The sequence below is a fragment of the Onychomys torridus genome, chromosome 1 (assembly GCF_903995425.1).
Source record: "Onychomys torridus chromosome 1, mOncTor1.1, whole genome shotgun sequence".
NCBI classification, from domain to species: Eukaryota; Metazoa; Chordata; class Mammalia; order Rodentia; family Cricetidae; genus Onychomys; species Onychomys torridus.
The window spans coordinates 173,065,646-173,087,948 of NC_050443.1; the positions used below are offsets into that span (position 1 = coordinate 173,065,646).

The 22,303-nt window shown below is 37.2% G+C and overlaps 3 protein-coding genes across 7 annotated transcripts in view; 2 read left to right on the top strand and 1 right to left on the bottom strand.

The window, feature by feature from the left end:
* Nucleotides 1–5,375, top strand: part of Pdcd4 (programmed cell death 4) — a 29,100-nt gene extending 23,725 nt beyond the window's left edge. For both annotated transcript variants that reach the window (XM_036172600.1, XM_036172609.1), the window contains exons 9-13: nucleotides 1,549–1,656; nucleotides 1,893–2,003; nucleotides 2,546–2,685; nucleotides 4,635–4,743; nucleotides 5,235–5,375. In XM_036172600.1, coding sequence (XP_036028493.1) covers nucleotides 1,549–1,656; nucleotides 1,893–2,003; nucleotides 2,546–2,685; nucleotides 4,635–4,695 — 420 coding nt within the window. In that variant the 3' untranslated portion in view covers nucleotides 4,696–4,743; nucleotides 5,235–5,375. The remainder of the gene's footprint in view (nucleotides 1–1,548; nucleotides 1,657–1,892; nucleotides 2,004–2,545; nucleotides 2,686–4,634; nucleotides 4,744–5,234) is intronic.
* Nucleotides 5,376–6,627: 1,252 nt separating this feature from the next.
* On the bottom strand, nucleotides 6,628–21,883 carry Bbip1 (BBSome interacting protein 1). 4 transcript variants are annotated; one of them, XM_036172629.1, is made up of 4 exons: nucleotides 21,538–21,883; nucleotides 7,767–7,805; nucleotides 7,588–7,666; nucleotides 6,628–7,058 (listed from the first exon to the last, which is right to left on the bottom strand). In XM_036172629.1, the coding sequence occupies exons 3-4, from the start codon at nucleotides 7,631–7,633 to the stop codon at nucleotides 6,892–6,894; spliced, it is 213 nt and encodes a 70-aa protein (XP_036028522.1). In that variant the 5' UTR covers nucleotides 7,634–7,666; nucleotides 7,767–7,805; nucleotides 21,538–21,883; the 3' UTR covers nucleotides 6,628–6,891. The 4 variants fall into 4 exon arrangements, with proteins under 4 accessions (XP_036028522.1, XP_036028531.1, XP_036028514.1 ...); XM_036172638.1 differs by lacking the exon at nucleotides 7,767–7,805 and having other exon boundaries at nucleotides 21,798–21,883; XM_036172621.1 differs by lacking the exon at nucleotides 7,767–7,805.
* Shoc2 (SHOC2 leucine rich repeat scaffold protein) overlaps nucleotides 21,453–22,303 on the top strand; it is a 91,843-nt gene continuing 90,992 nt past the window's right edge. The window contains exon 1 of the mRNA XM_036172579.1: nucleotides 21,453–21,683. The gene's annotated coding sequence lies outside the window, so the exon portion shown is untranslated. The remainder of the gene's footprint in view (nucleotides 21,684–22,303) is intronic.

A 22,303-nucleotide genomic window follows, 5' to 3' on the forward strand; every position in this document is an offset into this window, starting at 1 on the left:
ATACAGGCTTCTTAAAACAAAAAGAAATTACTAATTAGGATGTAGTTTAGTGCTAAAATTTTACTGTATTTTTTATGAAGATACTATGGAAATTGACGTAGAGGATACTTAGATAAAGTAATTTTATTCAGCCAGTCAGAATTCTAAATACAAATGTACTTTTCCCAGAAATATTTTTTTTAAAGATTTATTTATTTTTTATGTATACAATGTTCTGTCTGCATGTATGCTTGCAGTCCAGAAGAGGGCACTAGATCTCATTACAGATGGCTGTTAGTCACCATGTGGTTGCTGGGAATTGAACTCAGGACCTCTGGAAGAGCAGTCAGTGCTCTTAACCTTATTTTTAGTTGAAAAGCTCTTGTGCTGAAAAAAAAAAATTACCATTTTTTTCTCTAGAGCCAGAAATGATACCATACAGGCTTTAGTTGGGAGTCAAGAATTGTCTCCTTTGCTGTGACTGAAGCTCAGTTACTGAATGTTATTTTTTAATTCAGTATTTTAATGTGTTTGGGTATTTTGCCTACATGTAAGTCTGTGTGCATGTATATGCAGAAGAGGGCATTGGATCTTCATGGATGGTAGTTAACCACCATGTGGGTGCTGGGAATTGAACTTGGGTCCTCCAGAAGAGCAGGTGTTGTGCTTTTAACCACTGAGCCATCTCTCCACTCCTACTAAATGTTTTGAGATACTGAGTTTCATTTGTTTATTTTTTTCCAGAGCTGAGGATCGAACCCAGGGCCTTGCGCTTGCTAGGCAAGCGCACTACCATTGAGCTAAATCCCCAACTGATACTGAGTTTTAAATCCTGAATTGTAGAGAAAAGAGAAACTGGAAATCTTGTTCTTGTAGTAATGCTCCATCATCTCTTACCTTTTGGCTCTCATTGCATTAAGACCATCCTGATACTTGTTGGCATTCTAAAAAGTGAGGAGACTGTACATTAGTGCCCTCTAGAGGTGTTTAACCCCCTGCCCTTTCCAAAGATTATTTTAATTGTGTGTGTGTGTGTGAGAGAGACTGTCTTGTCTGTCTGGTGTCCTCTGCAAGAGCATTGTATGCTCTTAATTGACAAGCCATCTCTCTAGCCCCCAAATCCTTTACTTATTTGTTTGTTTTTTGAGACAGTTTCTCTGTGTAACAGCCCTGGCTGGAACTCACTTTGTAGACCAGGCTGACCTCAAACTCAGAGAGATCTACCTCTACCTGCGGAGTGCTGGGATTAAAGGGTTGTGCTACCATTGTCTGGCAAATCCCTTATTTTTAATAGGATACATTGGAGCATTATAGTTACAAGCTAGATCATCTACATTATAAAACCTGCATGTAGATACCAGTAATTCTTTAGAAAATACTGCATTTGCTTCATAAATGAAACATTCAAAGCATGGGAGTTTATTTTTTAATTATGAAAAAGTTCTTTTATGACACTATCATGTCAAATCCCTATGTTCAATATTGGTGTGAATGTAAATAAATTATTTAGGTAAGCACACATCTTTTAAAAATTAGGAATTCTAACATTTCAACTTTTAAATCTCATAGATTGATATGCTGCTTAAAGAGTATTTACTCTCTGGAGATATCTCTGAAGCTGAACACTGCCTTAAGGATCTGGAAGTACCTCATTTTCACCACGAGCTTGTGTATGAAGTAAGATTACATTTTCACACCAAAGAGGATTGTCAAGGGTTCTTACACTGTAGTGACCAATGTTTATTTAATAATACAAAGATTTTTTTCCTTAAATATACTAAAATGATGTTTATGTAATCATTACAAAAACCATATAATCACACTATATGTTAGAGGAGAGATCTGATATATTTTTAGGAGCAATTTCTCATGAACTGATGAACAAAAATTAATTTACTCTTTTCAATTTTTAGGCCATTGTAATTGTTTTAGAGTCAACTGGAGAAAGTGCATTCAAGATGATCTTAGATTTATTAAAATCCTTGTGGAAGTCTTCTACCATTACCATAGACCAAATGAAAAGAGTATGTATGACATTATTTTAAATGAGCTTTTAAAAGGCTTATACCTCAAGGTTATGAATTGTTAATGAAAATTTCTTTTAGTGCTTGTGTAGTATGCCATTGACTTTTTAAATCTTTTGGATGTGAAACTTGTAACTAGTTTTGGAAGACAACACTTAAGTCTTTATTGTTTTTAAAGTATAATTGTTAAGTTTGTGAGATACGATATTTTCCTTTTCTTACATCTAGAAGAAACATGTAAGTTGCATTTCTTTTCCTACTTAAAATTGTACTTGTTTTTTGAATGGTGAAATTTTTATATTTTTATACAAGATGGTAAATGTAGATGGGGAAATAGTCAGGGAATTTGCTCATTGTCTGACATTTGCCTGGTGCTCTTTAGAGAGTTTTTAAAGAAAGCAAATATACTTTATTTTCAAGGTTCAAATCTTGATTTGTTTTGCCAGTTTGCACTGTATCAGTTTATGGTATAGTGGTGGGTTATTTCATGGCATCAGACATTTTTATACACGCTAACAATTGCATATATAATTTTGTTCTAGGGTTATGAGAGAATTTACAATGAAATTCCAGATATTAATCTGGATGTCCCACACTCATACTCTGTGCTGGAGAGATTTGTAGAGGAATGTTTTCAGGCTGGAATCATTTCCAAACAAGTCCGAGATCTTTGTCCATCAAGGTACTATGTTTAAATCTATCTCAGTAAAATACTGAACGAGATTCTTGGGGAGCTAAGCTAAGATAATTTTCTCTCTCTCTCTCTCTCTTTTTTTTTTTTTTTTTGGTCATTCTGCTGTCAGAAAAATGAAGTAGTATCGTTCTTGAAGTGACTGGAAATAAAAACTGTCTACTTAAGAGTTTATGGAGAAACAAGTGTGAAGCTTGTTTGTCCCCTTGGAACTGTGGACAGGGCTAACATTTGGAGGGAAATAACTTTATATAGCATAGATGTTTACCAGGTTGTTAGTAAATGTTATTTAAGAGTAGGTATTATCGCTAGAAACACAGGAAATTGAAGATTATTTAATGAACCTTCACTGTCTCATGACTAGTGCATTGTATAGGCAAAGTTTGAGTTCAGACTGTCCTAGACGTCAAAGGTCTAAACACTTTTCCAATCCTCTGTAGTGGCTTCCTTTGCTTCCCGTGTTGGAGAAACTTATTGTTAGAAACGGTGCCTGTGGGAGTGTTTTTCTTTGGAAGGAATTATATTTGTACTTCTAGAATATAGCTTAAAGGAGGTGATAAGGGCTTTTCCTCTTAAAATTAAGGCTGTAATGTAGTAGGTTAAATATTTAGTTGTAGCCAAACTTACATTTTATATACATTTTTGCTCTTTTTAAGTCTGAAAAATGTAAGCTTTGAATTTTTGTTTTTGCAAAGTGTCTGAGATAAATTACTTCTAAATTTAGAAGCTCAGAGAGAGGAAGATGGTGGAGTTAGGAATGTCTGGAAATGCAGATTATGGATAGATGTCCTGTGTCACACAGCATCAGTGAAACTTCCACCTTGGCTTGGCCTCTTGTTGTTACTGTTTCATCCCACCCTGACCTTAGCATAGTCCTCAGCCTTTGTGTTAAGAACAAGAGCAGATTTCAGTCAGTACCTTATGGTTGCTTTTTAAGGTTTTTTTTTTTTAAAGCTTGTGTTTGAAAGTCTGGTTATTTTTATTGAGGCTTTAACTCTGGAGTCATTGAAGAGTTCCTACAATTGTATAGCATAATTCCAAACAACTTTGAGTTTTGTCCTCTCTTAAGCATTAGCTTTTTTTTTTGTGTTAAGTGAACATGCATGTGTGATCTTGTATGCTCATACAGTGTTGGTCTGGGGACAGAGAGTAGGGGCTAATGCTGCAACAAGTCTGTTTATACTTACAGTACTGGCCTGCTGTTCTCTTGGGAGAGTGCTGGTATAGTAGCTAGAGTGCAGTTACTTTAATAGAGTGTTCAAATGACAGTCAAGAATCCTCTTATGGGGCATATAGGCTAGAAAGAGTCAGATTCTCATTTGGTTGTCTACCAGTAAGGACTTTTTTTAAGGTCAAGGAAAATTTAGTTATTAAACATTTTGGCAATATTGTTTGTTAACATTTGTTCGTTTTTTTTAATGTGGATTTGTGTGCTCATGTCATGGTACATATGTGGAGGTCAGAGGTCAACTGGTGGGTCCCAGAATTGATCACATTTGCTGGCAAGAGCCTTTATCCACTCTGAACCACCTTGCTGGCCAAAGTATATTTTGTTAAGTTCTATAGTTCTGAAATCTTTCATATTTCTCATTCATATTTAAAGTCCTTATGTTCAGCTCACTTGCTTTCACATAAGGTAGAAGTAAAACTAAAGGCTAACTAAAATGTCTTTATTTTCTATTTTAACTTTTATTAATAACTAAGTAGATAAGGAAGTTCATTAGTAATTATTTAAGCTACTCATACTTGCTCTTTATCTGATGTTTTCTAAGGATAAGGTATCTAGTAGGTAAAAAACATCTTTTCAAAGGAATTTAGACACTGGCCTTGAAACAGCAGAACTTAAAAGTCTTAAATATATAAACAAAGAAGTCAAAGTTTTAATGTTTTTCATAGAATCAGATTTTTACCTACTCTTGTTTTTGTCCTTTTTGTTACAGGGGAAGAAAGCGTTTTGTAAGTGAAGGAGATGGAGGCCGTCTTAAACCAGAGAGCTACTGAACACAAGAACTCTTACAATCTTAGGTGTGATAACGGCAGATCTGAACTGTAAGAGTTGTTAGTGCAGTTTTGTTTTTTTTTTTTTTTTTTTTTTTTGGTGGGGGTGGGTAACAAGGCATTTCTGAAATTTTATAAACATACATTTAATGGGGATTTTTGAAGGAAGCATTTTCTTTTTTTTTTTTTTTTTCCTTTGAGGGGAAATTAAAGGAGGGACAGCAGAGTAACCACTCAAGTGTGGACTATTCTGATAAGCTACTTTTTCTAAGTGCCATGTTTATGACCTAATCATTCCAAGTTTTGCATTGATGTCTGACTGCCACTCCTTTCTTTCAAGGACAGTGTTTTTTTTTGTAGTAAAATCACTGGTTTATACAAAGCTTTAGTTAGGGGTGAAGTGATGCTACTAAGCCCCATGTTGGCTGCTGCTGTGAAAATGCTGTGCTTTGGGAGTAAACACACACACACACACACACACACTTTTGTCTTAAAGAATTTTTAAAAGACGAGTTAGTCATGAGACTTTTTCATCTTTCCAGGGAACATATTGATTGGTCTTAAATACTAGACAGTTAAGTAAATGGTGGCTGGAACATCTATTTTTCTACAAAACTGGAAAAATGAACTCGGTTCTACAAGAATGTACAACAAAATAAACCGTGAAGCAGTGTTGATTCTTTTCTGGGAGTTCATTTATTTTGTCTGTTGAAAATGTCTTTTAGGTTTCACGTCTAAACCTCGTTAGGTCTTGCGTTCAATCCCAACAGTGTAAGACAAACAAACGTGTTTTGTTTTTCCTTGAGACAGAGCTTGTTATGTATCTCTGGCTGGCCTGATAACTCTTTAGGTAGTCTTCCTGTGTCTATTCAGTGTCCTGAGTGCTGGGAATAAAGGCATGGACCGCCATGCCTGGCTTTCAAAACAAGTACATTTGAGCTTAGTAAATTCACGTTATGACAAACTTTCTTTTTAACCTTCAGATTTTAATTAAAAAAATAAAACAGGACTAGAGAGATTGCTAAGCAGTAGTGAGTACTTGCTGCTCTTTCACAGGACCCAAGTTGGATTCCTAGCACCCACATTGGGTGGCAGCTCACAACCTCCAGTAATTTGAGCCCTTTTGGTACCAGATGTTCTCTTGTGGCTTCTATGGACACTGCACATAGGTGGCATATACACAGACACAAAAATCTTAAAGCAGTATAATAGTTGAAAAATAGCCTTTTAAGGTTATACTAGGGAAATACATGTATATTTTCATCTTTTGTTTACTAATCTGGAGATTAATTAAGTTTGTCTAATACATAAACAGCTCTTATACTTAAGTTCTGTTAACATGTTTAAGAAAGTATTCTCCTAGTACTTTATCTAAATACCAATTTATAACTACCAATAAATAAGTTACTTTAAAGAGAGATCCTATTTCTAGCCTCTTTTATACAGGCTGATTACTTAGCAAGGTTTCAAGGTCTGGTAATTGAAGGTGTCTAGTGACTGTAGTAAACCATTACATTTATGATTTTCAAAAGTTTCTTGGTTACAGGGCTTGATAAGAGTCTTTTAGAAAGAAAACTCTAGTGTTCATACTTCATGGGCTCTTTTAAGCTCATATTGCTTAGGTTTATAACTGTGGTAGCTATAATAAGCATTTCAAGGTTTTGTATTTGGTACTCAAGTAACAGTTATGCAATTCTCTATTTTTTAAAATTAGTGTAATTAAAAGCTTAGCTGACTCCTGGATAGCTAAAGGTTTCTCAAAAAATCAAATTTGTTTAAGAAACCAGTTTTGTTATTACTGCTGTCATTAATAGGCTACATACCATTAAATGTGACATGGTACATAACTGCTTTTGGGTAATATATAAGCCTAACAATATATTCAAGAACAGAGTTTATTTTTCAGATTTAGGTTATCTAATAAACATGAAGAAATCATTCATAAAAGATGCATTTAATTCCTTACATTCATAACAATAGGTATGGCAAATAAGGTAATTTATAATTTTAAAAACTTTTCCAAAATCCCCTAACTTGATACAAAGCTTTCTTTTTAACACAAACCAATGTTTAAGTTCCCAAGTTTGTTTTTTAAAATTATGAATGTCCAGTTTGATTATGTATTTTCAGCCTATAGTTGTAGAATAGTTTCTAGTTCCTGAACAGGTAAGATGGGGCGTCCCCTTAAAGTGGTACTAGTCAGTGGGCTATTTGCCGGTCTTCTTTTTCGGCCATTTCTTGTTGGCGGATTGTATCCTGTGCTGCTTGCTGCATTTTCTCCAGTTTTTCCAGAGTCAGAGATTTTAAGGGTAAGATCTTGGGTTTACACAGCACCATTGTAGTTACGTCTTCCACAGACAATTGCCCTATTAATAAGAAATAAGAAATTAATTTGAGAAAGATGCCTAGTGGTTTTGATTTGCAACTAGAATGTAAGTCTAAAATCTTTGAAAAAGTTTCTGCTCCTAGACTGACAAAGCAGTAATCCCACAAGCAATGTTTCTCAATACTGAAGAGTCAGGAAACAAGAGCTGATACACAACAGAGCTGTTTGGGCCAAATGTTTAATTGGAAGAATATATACACAACACAAAAATATAGCAAGCTGCAATATTTAACACAAATGCTTAAATTATGAACTGTTTAACTGGAATGGTTAGCTTTTCTTACTAGAGTTTGATTTTAGGTTACTTTCCCCATATTTTCAATCTTCCTTTGAATTCCATTTCACTGAGAATTTCACATTATATTCTGCACTGAGGTATAACAGGATTTATAGTTATAAGAAACAGTATTTAATTTGGTGTCCTTGAGTTGCAGATACTTAGCTATTCTGCTGTGTGATACTGTGCATCACTTCTAGTAGTCTATAACCCAAATACTTGTGAGATATACCTTGTTTTGGAAGGACTTCATGGAACATCGACTTCACTTCTGCCATCTATAACAACTGCTGGATACAGTGCTTTTGCTCCTTCAATGAGAAATCAATTACTAACGTTAAAATTCCCAAAGAATACTTACTAGAGACCATAGCTGAAATCACAAATAATACAGAAAGTAAACTACCCTACCTGCAAGATTTTCTCATTAGTTTTCTGTGGTGTTCTCCTCTACAATAAGGGGTGAGACATTTTATGTGTCAATATTTATTCAATAGTGAGTAAATGAAATGTTATCTAACTTTTCCCATCCTAAGAAAAAAATTGGTAAAACTACCGTTTTGTTTTTGTATCCCCCCCCCCCCCCCCCCACGCCGAGACAGGGTTTGTCTGTGTAGCCCTGGCTGTCCAGGAACTCTCTTTGTAGACCAGGATGGCCTTGAACTCACAGAGATCTGCCTGCCTCTGCCTCCTGAACGCTGGGATTAATGGTATGTGCCACCACTGCCTGCCTTTTTTTCCGTTTTAAGAGAAAATCAATCAGTTGAGAAAAGGCATATAGTAAGCCATCTTGGTTCACTGACAGCTGCTCTCCGGAGGAGACACTGACACCACTGAAACTACCACACTACCAACTGAAAAGGGGTGAGGCACAGGCAGAGGTGGTAATAGGCAACATTTCCTTAACATTCTTTTTCTTAAGTTGCTAACAGCCGATTTCTACTTTTCAATTACTGACTGCACAGCTGTAATCTGCAAGAAAGCAACATAATGAGTAAACAATCTATGAAACAGACATGAAGTATGCTTTTAGCAGTCCTACTGAGATACTATATTCAAAAGGACCAGGATACACCTTCCTATTAGTATTGTTATGGCTATCTAAGCACATGCTACCTGCAGCCCTTGCAAGAAAAGTTACATTCCAGATTACAGCTATACTGTCTGCTCTAAGTGTCTAGATCAAGTTGTAGAATGAAGCCTTTCTAAATATGCTTTTCCAGGCAGTGCCACCCATTTAGTGATGTTTCACTACACTGACGCAACCTTACTATATGTCTTTCACAATGTTACTACCAAGATTTATTATTTATAAGGTGGTGATGCTGGCTTAGTGCCAACTTTTCCACCCACTGGAAATTAATTATAACCAAGTGAAGCTGCTTTTGTTCTTTGTCATTCTTGTTCCACTACTTAGTCCTAATAAAAACTTTCTAGTTTGTATCCTTCAAGTGATTATCTTCATTCAAATTACTTGAGAATGTCTAGGTTCCTGAGAACTTCTATCTGCTTTCCAGAACTCCTGTCTTCAAACTGTATTCCTGTTCTCTCTCTCTGCTCTACCAGGGAGAGTACATGATATCATAGGCCAGGAAAGCCACTCATCACTAAATGGAGAGTGAGGTAAGTGTACTATGCAAGTCCCTTAGAATGCATAGCTCCTGAGACATGCTTCCTTGCTATTTAGGCCTAAAACCTAATACATCCTTTTTCTTCCTGGTTGGGTTAAGGCTGATAGTGCATATCCTTGATTAAACTGAATATAGCTACTGAGCCCCTAACCTCTCCATTAAAAACATCACAATGAAAATACTGTGCCTGCATCAGGTACAGATCTGACATGCCACTGAAAAGGATGGGCATTACTGATTTTGAGAAAAGCAAAGCCTATTTTCATACATACCACCAAAATGCTGTCTATCTTGGTAGGTTAAGTTTTAGCTGTTTATAAAAAGAACAACTCCAACTCTGTATAATTAAATCACTACCCTTTGTTTTCCTTTGGTTTGTACCTCTTCCACATCCAAAATACAGCCTGAGGAAAACAGTGATACTCGGTGCTCATTTCTGTTTGACTTGAGCCATTGTTAGTGGAAAGGGTGTGGGGCTGGCAAAGAGTGGGTTGACATTCGTGAGAGTAACATCAGTGCCCTTATTTGCTTAGGTGGTTTCTGCTTTATTAGATTCTTGTTCTAGGCCCCTTAGGCCTTGACAGGAGAGAAACAGGAAGGGAAGGGCTAAAATAAGCAAAGTGGAGATCTGATGGATAGCATTGGCCAGGATACACAGTTTTGATAATTAACTGCCCTGGGAGTCTAAATAGGAAGGAACATTCTTTTTTTTTTTTTCCTCCTCATAGCAGTCTGCCATTATCCAAACACAAGTGTTTGTAGGGTATAGTGTTTTCTAAGGAGTTGTGGCTACTTCTAAGCTCATTATCAAAGCAGTTGTGGTGTACAAAACCAGAGATGGATGGATCAAAAGAGAAATACAACAAACACCTATTACTGAAATGTGTATTGAAAACTGCCATGACCATTTAGTAAATGAAAGCCTACCATGTGTCAGACAATGCATCAGTGCAAATAAAAATCTTTTGCCTTTTGTAGCCTACAGCAGGGGAATAAGAGAAGAGAAACAACAGAAGGTAGCTAAGTGCAGATACAAATTTAAACTGAATGGTGGAAGAGGGCAATCCAGTTGTAATAAGAAAATCATGGCAGGGCCTGGTGGTGGCAGCGCACGCCTGTAATCCTAGCACTTGGGAGGCAGAGGCAGGTGGATCTCTGTGAGTTCGAGATCAGCCTGGTGTACAGAGCCAGTACAGAACAGGCTCCAAAAGCTACAGAGAAACCCTGTCTTGAAAAGAAAAAAAGAAAATCATGATGGTCCCATTAGGATGATACTTACTTGATGTGTGTGAGTTTATGTGCTATGCCTTGGAATTGTGGACAGATCAAAAGCCTGCTTACTTCCACAGTGAAAGAGGCTTGTGGAAATGGACACCCTCTTTCAACTTTATAGATCTACTTGCTGTATCTACTAAAACCAAGCATTCTCTTTCAGAGCTATTATCCCTAATAAAACTACAGCAGAATGCTTAGAAGTAGGGATGCCCATTCAGCATTGCATTAAAATGACATTGACTAGCAAAACGTTTAGCAATACTGAGCCCACTTGTTCACCAACTGCCCAAGAGTTAAATTATGGGTTATGTACAGACTAGAATACTATCTCAGAATAAGAAATGATCCAGATTGTGATAGCATATTAAGACAAATATTAAAATGAAGAAGTAAACTTACCCTTACCATATTGGAACTCAGATTTTTAACACTGCTAAATGCAGTGTCAATAAACCATTGTTTGAAGCCCTTGGTCTGGGTAACTGGAAAAGTCTGACGCTTTCTTTCCTTTCTAAAGTTGTTAATCTCTCTCACAGAACATAGTTCTGATGGGCAGTGTACCTCAAAATCCTGAGAAGGTATGCAAACCTACCATAATACTGGATGTCTAAAATGAATGCAAAAGAACTCAAAGGAAAACAAAACCTTTGTCATAAGATATTTCACTGTTTTTGGAGCATTGAAAGACTTGTCTAAGAAAGATCAATCATGTATCTGGATAAGTTGGAAGAGAAGATCACCAAAGTGTCCTTTTTAACTTTGAGAATGCAAGCAGTCTTCAATTCTTACCTAAAGAGTCTTAGAGACATTTTGGATTAGTTAGATTCATCACTACATGTTTCTAAATTGACATACATTTTTCATTTGTAATAGTTATAAGGGTTGTGATTTCTACATAATATCAATTTTTTAAAACATTCACTGTAAACAGCAATTTGGTAGCTAACATTTTTTTTTTTAATTAAAAAAGTTCTTCCTTAGAGATTTTATATTATTCATTTTATCCCTAGATCTTTGGTAGCTAACTTTTTTTTTTAATTAAAAAAGTTCTTCCTTAGAGATTTTATATTATTCATTTTATCCCTAGATCTTTTCATTTCTATCACAATTTTAATCTAATGTAACATTTTCCCACTTGTTACAGATCATACTAGATTATTAGCTGGTTACAAATGATACATTTAAATTTTAACTTTAAAATACACATTGATAAAGTTATTGCCCACACATCTGTTATTAAGGAGACTTTTCTCAGTTCACATATGCTTGGCTGAGAATTTATTTGGATTGCTACAATCTGACTTTTTATTTATACTGACATTGCTATAGTCTGACTTTTCATTTACACAGTAGGTATCAGTACTGAGATGGGAATGGAAAAATTTTTGTTCAAGTTTTGAACTTGTTATATATTAAGTTTTCCTCACTGTGCATGTTAGGCAAGCATTTTACCAATGGGCTGCATCCTTAGTGCCTACATTTCTGTGAGTAGTTTTAGAAGCAGAGCACTGAGCAGTCCCTTTTGTGAAAGCTCAACCTTACCTAATAATTTCAAGCCCTTAGTCTTAAAATGAGCTTTATTTATTTACTGTCTTTGGCACCCAAGAGATTTCATTCCTTGAAGCATTGCATTGTAGTAAAATTCTACACTGGTTGGAAAAATGCCTTTTTCTTCTTCTTTTTTGTTGTTGTTAGGTGATTGTGAAGGGAGGGGTGGAGGAAATGAGACTAGGCATGATTATCTACAGGCTCTTTTTTTTTTTTTTTTTTTTTGGGAATTAAGCATCAGAAACTTCACATGGAAGTTAATGGTCTACAAGTTCATTATTCTTAGCCTTGCTTGCCTTCATTCTGCCTTGACTGTCTTTAGGTATCTGGAAGCATGTGTACCCTGGCATAAATACTAGTGATTTGTAAAATAAATCACATTATGTTGTACTTAGAGATATTAATAGATTTTTCTGAAAGAATTTTATAGTTAACTAAAATTTGAGATGCTCTATGAAGGAAAAATGATTTTTCTTTTTAACATCAAGACTTTCCTGAAACTTCAATATACTAAAGTATGGAATGAATCTGCAGCAGGAGAAATGAAAATGGATTATTTGTCAAACTTACTTGATCCTGGACTCTTTTAAAAATGCTCTATGGTACAGCATCTACTACAGCATACTAGATGTGTCATAAGACACCAGGAGGAGCACACACTAAGGAAACACCATTATTTACAATATAATAAAGCTAATTTGAAATCACTTTTTTCTGAATAATTTGTAAAGGTCAATCCAAGATGGTTTATCTTCTTTCCTTAGTAAGTAGAAAGTTTAAACACTCTTGGAAAAAACTGTCTTTTACAGGAACTACTTAAATATGAAAAGAGAAACATCTTGCAGAGTGTTTGAGGAATTGACAAAAATAACAGCTATTTGCTGTTGCCAGTCAGAAGAACACTCTGTGACACAGTACAGCATTTTGACAGTTGTTTATGTGCTGCATGCACATTAGACATACAGCGGCTAGGGTGGATGTCAGGTGTCTTCTCTGTTGCTCTCAGAATCTTTAAGACAGGGTCTCATACTGGCCACCACAATCACAGTTTGATGACAAAAGGACCTGAATAGATGTAAAAGTTGTTTTAGGAGGACAACTGAGGCTCTTAATATAGGCTAGTATAGGTAATGGATATTTCAGTCTTGGCAGCCAGCTGGATCATGGAATCAGAGAAGAAGAAAAAAAAGGAAGAATGGATGACAAGGTCATACTCAGGTTTGGCTATGTGAATGAGGATATATTTGTAAGACAGGAGGAAATGTGCTGTGTAAGGATCTAGGCAGTAAAAGTGCCTGCTTGAAGTTGACCCTTGGAATCCATGGTAGCAGGGAAGAACTGATTGCTGAAGGTTTTGGCAGCATATTTGCTGTACCATAAGTATATACACATAGGCACATACACCATATACCCAATAGGCAAAGGGATGTATAAGTATGTAATGGAATATTGAAGGAGAAGCCAAAAGGATGGTGATAGTGCAAGCCAGCAAAAGCAATGGTATACATATTTTCCTTTAAGGAGCAATTTCACAATATCAACAAAGGACTTTGAAAGACAGAGACAAAGGTTTATATGATCTTCTTAAGAGTGTGCTCTTATGACATCTGTTAGACTTTAATGTTATAGACATATATAGATCTCTTAAAGTGGCCATACAATAAAAGCTTATATACTAAAACCACACCTTCTATCCTATGGGAAATATATAGATATCAGGGAACTGGATGACTTCAAGGTATATAATGTGATCCCTTTTTAAAAAACTCAGTGTAGACAGGCAAGCTTAGAAGAGACAGCAGGGGCATTGGGATCAGTAAGGGAGGCACAATTGTTTTAAGATGGTGAATCTACAAAATAAAGCAATGAGAACAGATGTTAAGATGTAAGGGATGTTCAATAAATTTCTCCTACCATTCTACTCACCACTCTCTTTGGGTGATAAAATGATCAAAGATGACTGAGAAAAGCTAAAATGGTTGTACTGTGCAGGTAGTGATTCAAATTTGAAAGGAAGAATAAAGACCATGTACGGTGGTTTGAATGAAAATGAGCCCATTCGGTAACAGACTTGAATGTGCGCTCACCAGGGAGTGGCACTACTTGAAAGGTTTAGGTGTGGAGGAAATGTGTCACTGAGGGTGGGCTTTGAGGTTTCAAAAGCCCATGCTAAGTTCAGGCTCTCATGGCCAGTGAATAAGGATGTAGCTCTCAGTTACCATTTCTGCCATGATGATAATGGACTAAACCTCTGGAACTGTAACCAAGTCCTCAATTAAATGCTTTCTTTTATAAGAGTTGCTTTGGTCATGGTGTCTCTTCATAGCAATAGAACACTGATTTAGGATACCACAATTCAGATTTAGGTTCAGTAAGTGTGTAAGTCCAATTGGAAGATAGGAATGATTGAGGAACAGAGAGTCAGCTGCACATCAGTATCAATGATAGAGGTACATTCACTCACTCAAGGATGTGGAAAATGGTGAGTAGTGGTGGGATTAGCGGTAAAAAAGTATAAGAGAAGCATCTTTTTCTTTTTAAAGCATTCTAGCATTTTGCTTATTTTGTATGAGTGTAGGTGCATACATGTCATACTAATGCATGGAAATACAGAATTCATATAAAGCCTCACATCAATTCCTAGCACATAAGAAAGAGCTCAATGACTATTAGTAATTCTTACTGTACTGTACCACTATAATGATGTCATAAAACTAGATTCTCAGAAAAAATGAAGTCTAAAAAAGAGTTATGGGGGCTTATTACTAATATTTAATGAAGAAAAGTGTACCAGTAAGGAGGAACATTTCAGAATTATTCACCCATCAGCCTATCCACTATCAACTAGGCCAAAACCTGCTTAGCTTCTGAGGTCAGTCCTGTTCACAGTGGTATGGCTATAGATACCCATCATTCTCTGTACAGCCATACTCTCTTAGTAATGATCTTAAACACAGATTAGTTTAAATGCATCTAGCTGGGTTGTGGTGGCGCATGGTTTTAATGCCAGCACTTGGGAGGTAGAGGGAGGGGGAATCTCTGAGTTTGAGGCCCAGCCTGGACTACAGAGTGAGTTCCAGGACAGCTAGGGGTACACAGAGGAATCCTGTCTCGAAAAAACAAAACAAACAAAAAATTATATATATATATATATATATATATATATATATATATATATACCCTAGCTTCATAATATCAGTGTTTAGTGGAAAGTTGTACATATTAACTAAGACATTTGAGCAGAATGTGTGTGTGTGTGTGTGTGTGTGTGTGTGTATGTGTGTATGTGTGTATGTGTGTAAATATTTTTTACCTCAAAAAAAATGTTAGAATTGAATTACGTTGGTTGCAGTCAAAAAATAAGAAAACTTGAATTACCCACCTCCCATTCATCCTCCAATATATAAAAGTGAAGTGTAAAAGACTAGAAAAAAGTAATCATGTCTAAGATTATACAGTTGTTAAGTGAAGAAAAAGGACTTGGACTCTCATCTGCCATAATCCATTAACCTGGTCCTCTTCTCAGTTTTCTCTATGCTACATCTGGGCAAATAGCTTGGAGGCCCATCAAAAGAACACAAACATTTAAGATGTTAGACAAGAGAACAGACCTCAGTAAGTAGAAACCAGTGAAGGCTGAAGTAATACATTCTTCACAATCTATTGGGATGGGCAGTTTTTAAGCCACTAATTACTGTTAGAAAGGCAAAAATGAGTCAGACAGTAAGTCTTAGGAATGTGTACATGTTTAAAAAGTAACTGGCATACAAACTAAAGTAGTATACTTTTTTCTCTCTTTAGCAATGGTCACAGATAATACATGTAGCACATGAATGATCTTTCTTAATTTGTAGATCAAGTATTCTAGTTGTCATGTTTGATACCAGCCTGAAAACAGCATTAGGAATGCAAATGTTTTTTGACTAGGACTTTTTTTTTCCGTGCTGGTAATCAACTCAGTCTTGTGTATTATAAGTAAGTGCTCTACCATGAGCCTCAGCCCTAAATATTATGTTTTAAAAGAATGTGCCATCAGAGCTGCCACATTTTGAGCAGATAGGCAATATGTTAAATAGCTAAACAAGGCTATAAGCTTTAGGTCATATCTTTGTGTAGCTATCTGGAAAATGCAAGCTGTGGTCACAAAAGTGGTAAATAGAAAAGGAAACAGATTACTAAAATATAACTCTAGTTACAGGAATATGGACCAGAAACATAAAAATTAAGACCCATACCAGGATTTGGATCCATTTTTAAAACTGTTCTAGCTCACAGGAATATTGGGTTTTGTCATTCTCATAGTCTCCTTAATATTGCCCACCACTCCTAACCATCACTCTTTCCCCTGTATTAAATAAACTTATCAGCTTATCCAAATTATAGAAAAGCCATCTCTAAAGTCTGAAATGGAATGCTTCAGGGTAGTTTAGGAGTTCCATGTACTTTAAACAAGCAATGACAACAAAAGCTTGTGTAAAACAAGCTTGAACTGAAAATTTTTCTTCTAGTAATGATTTATATTTCTATTTTAAGTGGGGCACAGAGTTCTCCATACTAATTAGCTAGCTGTTTTTGCTCTGTTTCATGTACATACTTATGAGATACTTAAATTATACTGATACATAACTGTGTGACACTGAATACATTTCTTAGCCATTATGCAGCTTGGTTTCCTCATACAAAACATTTCATATTTCAATATCTATCCAAAATTCAAAGCTCCAAGTAAAGAGCAGATATAAAAATGCCTAGATATTAAGTATGGTTTATTATCCCAGGTCAAATTTTCATGTCATGATGGACTTGCTCTACACTGCCATTAGGGATCTTTTAAATCCAAAGACCTTTGAATTTTTGTAGACATTATATTACCTACAAATAAGATGGCATGATTTGTTTAAAAGTGTTTTTCTTTAAACATTTTTAAAACTTATTTAAAGCCACATACATTGCCAAATTGTATCCTTAAATTTTTTTGTATGTACAATAAAATAAATGTACTTCATAATATATATAACTCAAGGCTGAAATCATGTTGAAGGTTTTAAGTGAGCAATGAAGAGTAGAAATCTATATAGACTGTAACCAAGGGAACAGAAATCTGTTATATGTTAAAATTCTATCTTGAATCTTTGGCAGAGATGACAAGTGACTTGAGCCTTACCAACAGAAGTAATAGTGCTGTAAAGCATTTTGAAACTCTAAACCAAGTCCTAATGTTTTTATGTAAGAAATATAGACATCATAGAGCAGTAGGCCTTATAGTCCCAAACTATTTTAATTTTTTTATTCTGGTCTAAAAAGCATTTGGACCAATTTTCAAAAGCTGCAGATTTGACACAAAAGTCAAATTTTAGCTGTATTATCAGTATTTGCTAAACACACACTCTCAGATTCTCTAGTCCTTACTGTTCCCATTGAGTCTCTTCCCTTATCAGCTCAGCAGTTAAGCATATCTAACACTTAACTTTCAGTAAAATACAGAGCCACTACAAAACATTATCTGCCAAATTGTCTAACTGTATCAGTTGTGCAGTGATTGACTTTTGTTTGTTTGGTTTTTAGTTGTAAACCTAGTCTTTAATGTTTGTGCCATCTCTCCAACTTCCCCTCCCTGTCTTGAGACAGGCTCTAGATGCAATTGCTTAGATTGCTTTGGGACTCCTGGGCTCAAGCAATCTCCCTGTTTCATCCTCTAGCATGGCTGGTACTATGGGTGAAAACCATTGGACCTGGACTACTAGGCACTAAGACTCAAACCCTAGAGACGGAAGCACCAGAAACAATCCTATTATATAAAGGATATTTATTGTTAGGGCTCTTAAAGTAAATTCTTTTATGAATATTCATTAAGTTAGGTCTTTCAAAGTAAATTCAATTTGGTGCAGTTTCAAGGGGGCATGGCATAGAACTGTTGGAACAATGACAAAAATTATCTTGTTATTGTCAAAAGTTGAAGTTAAATGAAGAATAAAATTTCAAAAGCATAGATTTTGGAATAGGGATTGGGGCAGTACTGGGGACTAAATTTAGGGCCTTCTGTATACTAGCCACACGTTTACCACTGAGCATTCACCACTGAGCTACACCTCCAGTTCCATATAGATTGTCCAATGTAAGCTAATAAGGGAAGGGTAAGAGAGTGAGCCCTGAAAGACTGTTTCCCAGTGAACATACAGTAGTTACCACCCGGTTTACTCAAGCACTGCCCATATGCCAGTGGAGTACGGACTGACACCATTTATGTGGAGACGCCAACTGACATCAGGTGATCAGACAGTTGGAGACAGAGTAGGTTCTCTTCTGCTTTGCTCGCTGGCATCTGCTAGTATAAATGTGTTGCCACATGCTCAATTTGGCTAATTAACTCAGACTCATGTTAATAAAATGTGTGGTGTCTAGTTTCTGAAGTGTGCTGTGCCTAAGTCTCAGAACAGGAACTGTTCATGGGGAATCTAGATGATGTCATAGGCACTGGGAGACTCCAATAGCATATACCACTATTAAGTTCATATTCATCTCATGTAAAATACCGTTCTCTAAGAACCCGTTTTAAAATTCAGCTCTAGGTGACAGTCTTAAAAATATTAACCTTTAGCCTTGTGAAAAAGTTAATTAGTAGCTGAGATAATTGGTTAGCTATTTCCATAGTATGTAAAGAAAGAGAATTATTTGATAGTTTACATTGTTTTCTAAAGCTCATTCCTCAACTCTCAGATTTGTGCATAAAAATCTTGTTTTACTAAAAATGTACACTTTTTTCTAAAGCCTCCAGAATCAATGAATTGGAATCTTTTGTTTTTGACATTAAACTTGGAGAACTGTCTTTCATTGATCTTTAAATATTTAATGCCTAATATGTTCCTAAATTATACTGCTTTAGAAGTTAATAATAATAACAATCATACTCTGACCACATTCTGTGAGCTATGAGGCAAGCTAAAGTACTTCACATAATATTTGAATTCTGTTCAGATTTAGCCCACAGACACTTAACTAGTGAATGGTCATATTTCTGAAATCCAGGTAAAACCTAGTCTTAACTACTATATTATTTAGCCTTCTTGAATTCAGTACTAAGTTAAAATTGTTTCAAAATCACATATGAGCTCTCTTCCTCCTATACAAAGAAAGCAATTATTGAAACATGTTATTTTAACTTTCAGTATGGTAGCTAAAATTCTAACATTAACCTAAGAGATTTCTTTTCACTTTCAAGATGAAAAATAAGTATAGGGTAGGAGGAATACACGAGCTTTGCATTCTTGGGAGTTTTCTTCTTGTGATTATAAACTAAATTCCACAGTTCTCTATCTACTGGGCGGAGAACGTTCCTAATGAACTAAGTGTTAAGCGTAATCTTGATTTTGCAATTTTTAATAGGCAACGCTTACTACCAGAAAGCTATCATAGAAACAACAGGACCAATTAGATCTTGCAGAAGAATTTCAGGGAGAAAATAACATTGCCTCAATTGGATTGTGGCCAGGTGGACAACAGTTGTTGTGGTGTCTGCTGTGATAACATCAAGGTTCATGAATTTGAATTACAGAGCTACACATCTTTCAACAGCAGTCTGGAGGGTGCCAGGACTTGAAACTCCAGAAACTATGCTGACATCAGTATACTTTGCTGTAGATTTCATTGCATCAGCTTCAAGCACAGGTGAAGTAGCAACATCTATTAAAGGGAGTCTATATTGCCAGCCCAGGGTACCAGGGTACACAGACAAATTTAATGCCAAACCCTTAGCATACTAAATTGGATGGACTTCACTAGTAACCCATGGCAAGGGTACATGTAGTTGCATTTGAGAACACAACTGGGAAAGTAAGAATACTGATATGAACAAGAAAGACTTAAGCCTCTGGTCTAACTTTAGTTCACATGAAGTAAGGAAAGGGATCCCCCTTTCAACAGTACCTCTGGGTGATTTCCTCAAAATGTCCATGTCACAGAGGGGAAGAAGATGGGGACAGCTCTAAAGTTAAAGAGTGGTAACGTCCATGTACAATACAACACTTTTGACAGGATTGTGATTTGTATATCTCTATATTTTATGTTATAAAACTGCTAATTTTCTTGGTTGTAATGATACTGTATTTTTCAGTTTTTCTATTTCAAAATTCTTAGGAAATTCATGTAGGAAATCTTAGGGGTGTCTGCCTAATGGCAGACCTATAACCTTTTTTTTTTTTTTTCCCCGAGACAGGGTTTCTCTGTAGCTTTGGAGCCTGTCCTGGAACTCGATTTTTAGACCAGGTTGGCCTCAAACTCACAGAGATCCACCTGCCTCTGCCTCCTGAGTGCTGGGATTACAGGCGTGCCACCACTGCCTGGCTTATAACCTATTTTTAAACAGTAATAAAGTGGGAATGTGAAGAGGAAAGAAATGTGTATATAGTAGAATGTTAACAAGTATTTTACATAGGTAAATGGTGTATGACTATACAGCCTCTGAGCTTTTTTCCTCCTTTATCCTCCCTCCTTTTTTTGAGAGAGGATTTCACTATGTATCATAGTGGCTTTGAACTTGAGATTCTCTTGCTTCAGCTTCCTGAGTGCATCACACCTAGCTCTTTTAGCTTTGTAATGTCTGAACATTTTCACAATAAAACATATGGGAGGGGGATTATGTTGTAAAGATTTCAGAGGTTAGAACTAAGAAAACACTGAATATCAGGGACTATGCTCAATTTCTGATATAGTGAAGAACAGTAAAACTGCCAGGAGTGTCTTAGACCTCCATAGTTAATTATGCAACGTTTTGTCAAGGCACTACTATGTTCAGAGCAGGTGAATCTCATACACACCATTTTATTCAGGCATAAGCATGGTCTTGAAGTTAGAAATATGTAAACAGCTGATAGATTAAATAGTGACTATTATAAGATATGTAAAAAGTGGTATATAAACTCGGAAGAAATCACTTCCTGTTGGAGAGAATTTGGAAACACATCTCCAAGGATTACAGAATCATGGACACAAACTCACAAAAGGTGACATCCGACTAACCTCAGAAGAGATAAGAGTACTTCATTTTTGCCTGGAACTTAGATAGAGAAGGTAGATTTGCACTCTCATTATCGACTGGTTAGGTATAAAGCAATTCTTAATTTGTCTGAAAATTACCTTTTTCTTGTAGTTTTAGGTATTCGATAAATTGAATATAAATATTAGAACGACTGACTCCCTGACTCAAAAAGCCAACAAATGTCTTGAAGGAGACACATAAAGTGTTCTTTAAAAGGAGATTCATAAACATTAAGTTGTTTGATAAATCGTAGACACCCACTTACAAAGAGCCCAGAGAGGGGAGGCAGAACAAAAAGAAAACTGTCGGTGGAAAGGTCTTGTTTTGCTGGCTGGCTAGAAAGTCATCTTTTTCTTTGATTGTTGGGGTGGAAATTGAGTCCTTTTTGTTCCTGAAAGGTCAGAGAGCACTGTACTTGATAGGAACTCGTGGAGGCGTGGTCAGGAGCTCCGCTTAGCAGTTGCCAGGGCCCAGGCTCCTGGGTGGGCCTTCGGACCAGCCCAGGCAGGGGACCGGCCTCGCCCTACCGGGAACCTTAGAGGGGCGGAGGGAAGGCTGGCCACCGCCCCGCCAGCCGGAAAGAAAACCCTCCGCCAGCGGAAGCAGCCCTGGGCCCTACTAGTCTTCCCAGAGCTCCCTCCACGCGGTTCCTCCGGCCTGGCTGGCTCGCCGCGGGCCGTCGAGGGGCACTCACCTCACTATTCAACCTGGGGAGCGGAGGCACCCCTGGGGCGCAGGCTGGGCCGACGACTCCCACCTTCTGGCTATGACCCTACTAGGAAGTGCCAAGCGCAACTTCCGGCGCGAGGGAGTTTTGAAGCTCTAAATTATTTCTTCTAGGTAAGTGATCAGGCGTCTCAATAAAGGGCCTGAAAACAAAACCTGCAGTTCCAGAGTACGAATTCACTTGTCTACCGTGGACTGTCAGGTCACTTCTTCTGTAGGTACACTTACGGGCTCGTTCCTTCCCAGACCGCTCTGCTGTTGCCCGGGGTAACGGGGACTGAACGAAGGAAACGTGCGTTCGTCAAACGGGAGACAGGAAACGCCTCTTGCCATTATCAGTTATGGCTGCCCGGACTTCAACCGTAACTTCCGACTGGGAGTTGTCGCTCTATCCGGCTGGAGGCTTTCTCTGTGGCAGAGCTAGCCAGCGGCGCCCAGTGGGCGGGAGACCGCGCACAGCCGCGGAGGAAAGGAAAAGGGCGGGGAGAGGGAAGCTGGCACCAACGTCTCTCTCTGATTGGACGGCTGCCTTGGCTTTGGCTCCGCCCATCCGCGCTCCCTAGCAAATGCCGGGCTTGCTCGGGGGGCCGGGGCGGGGCGATTGGAGCCCGAGTGTGTGGAGGGGCGGGGCGAGTGGGGGAGGGGCGGGGGGGCGGTGGCGGGGAGCGTCGCTCTGGGAGCGGAGGACTAGGAGGAGGAGGAGGAAGGAGGTGAGCGGGGATGGTGGAGTCGGG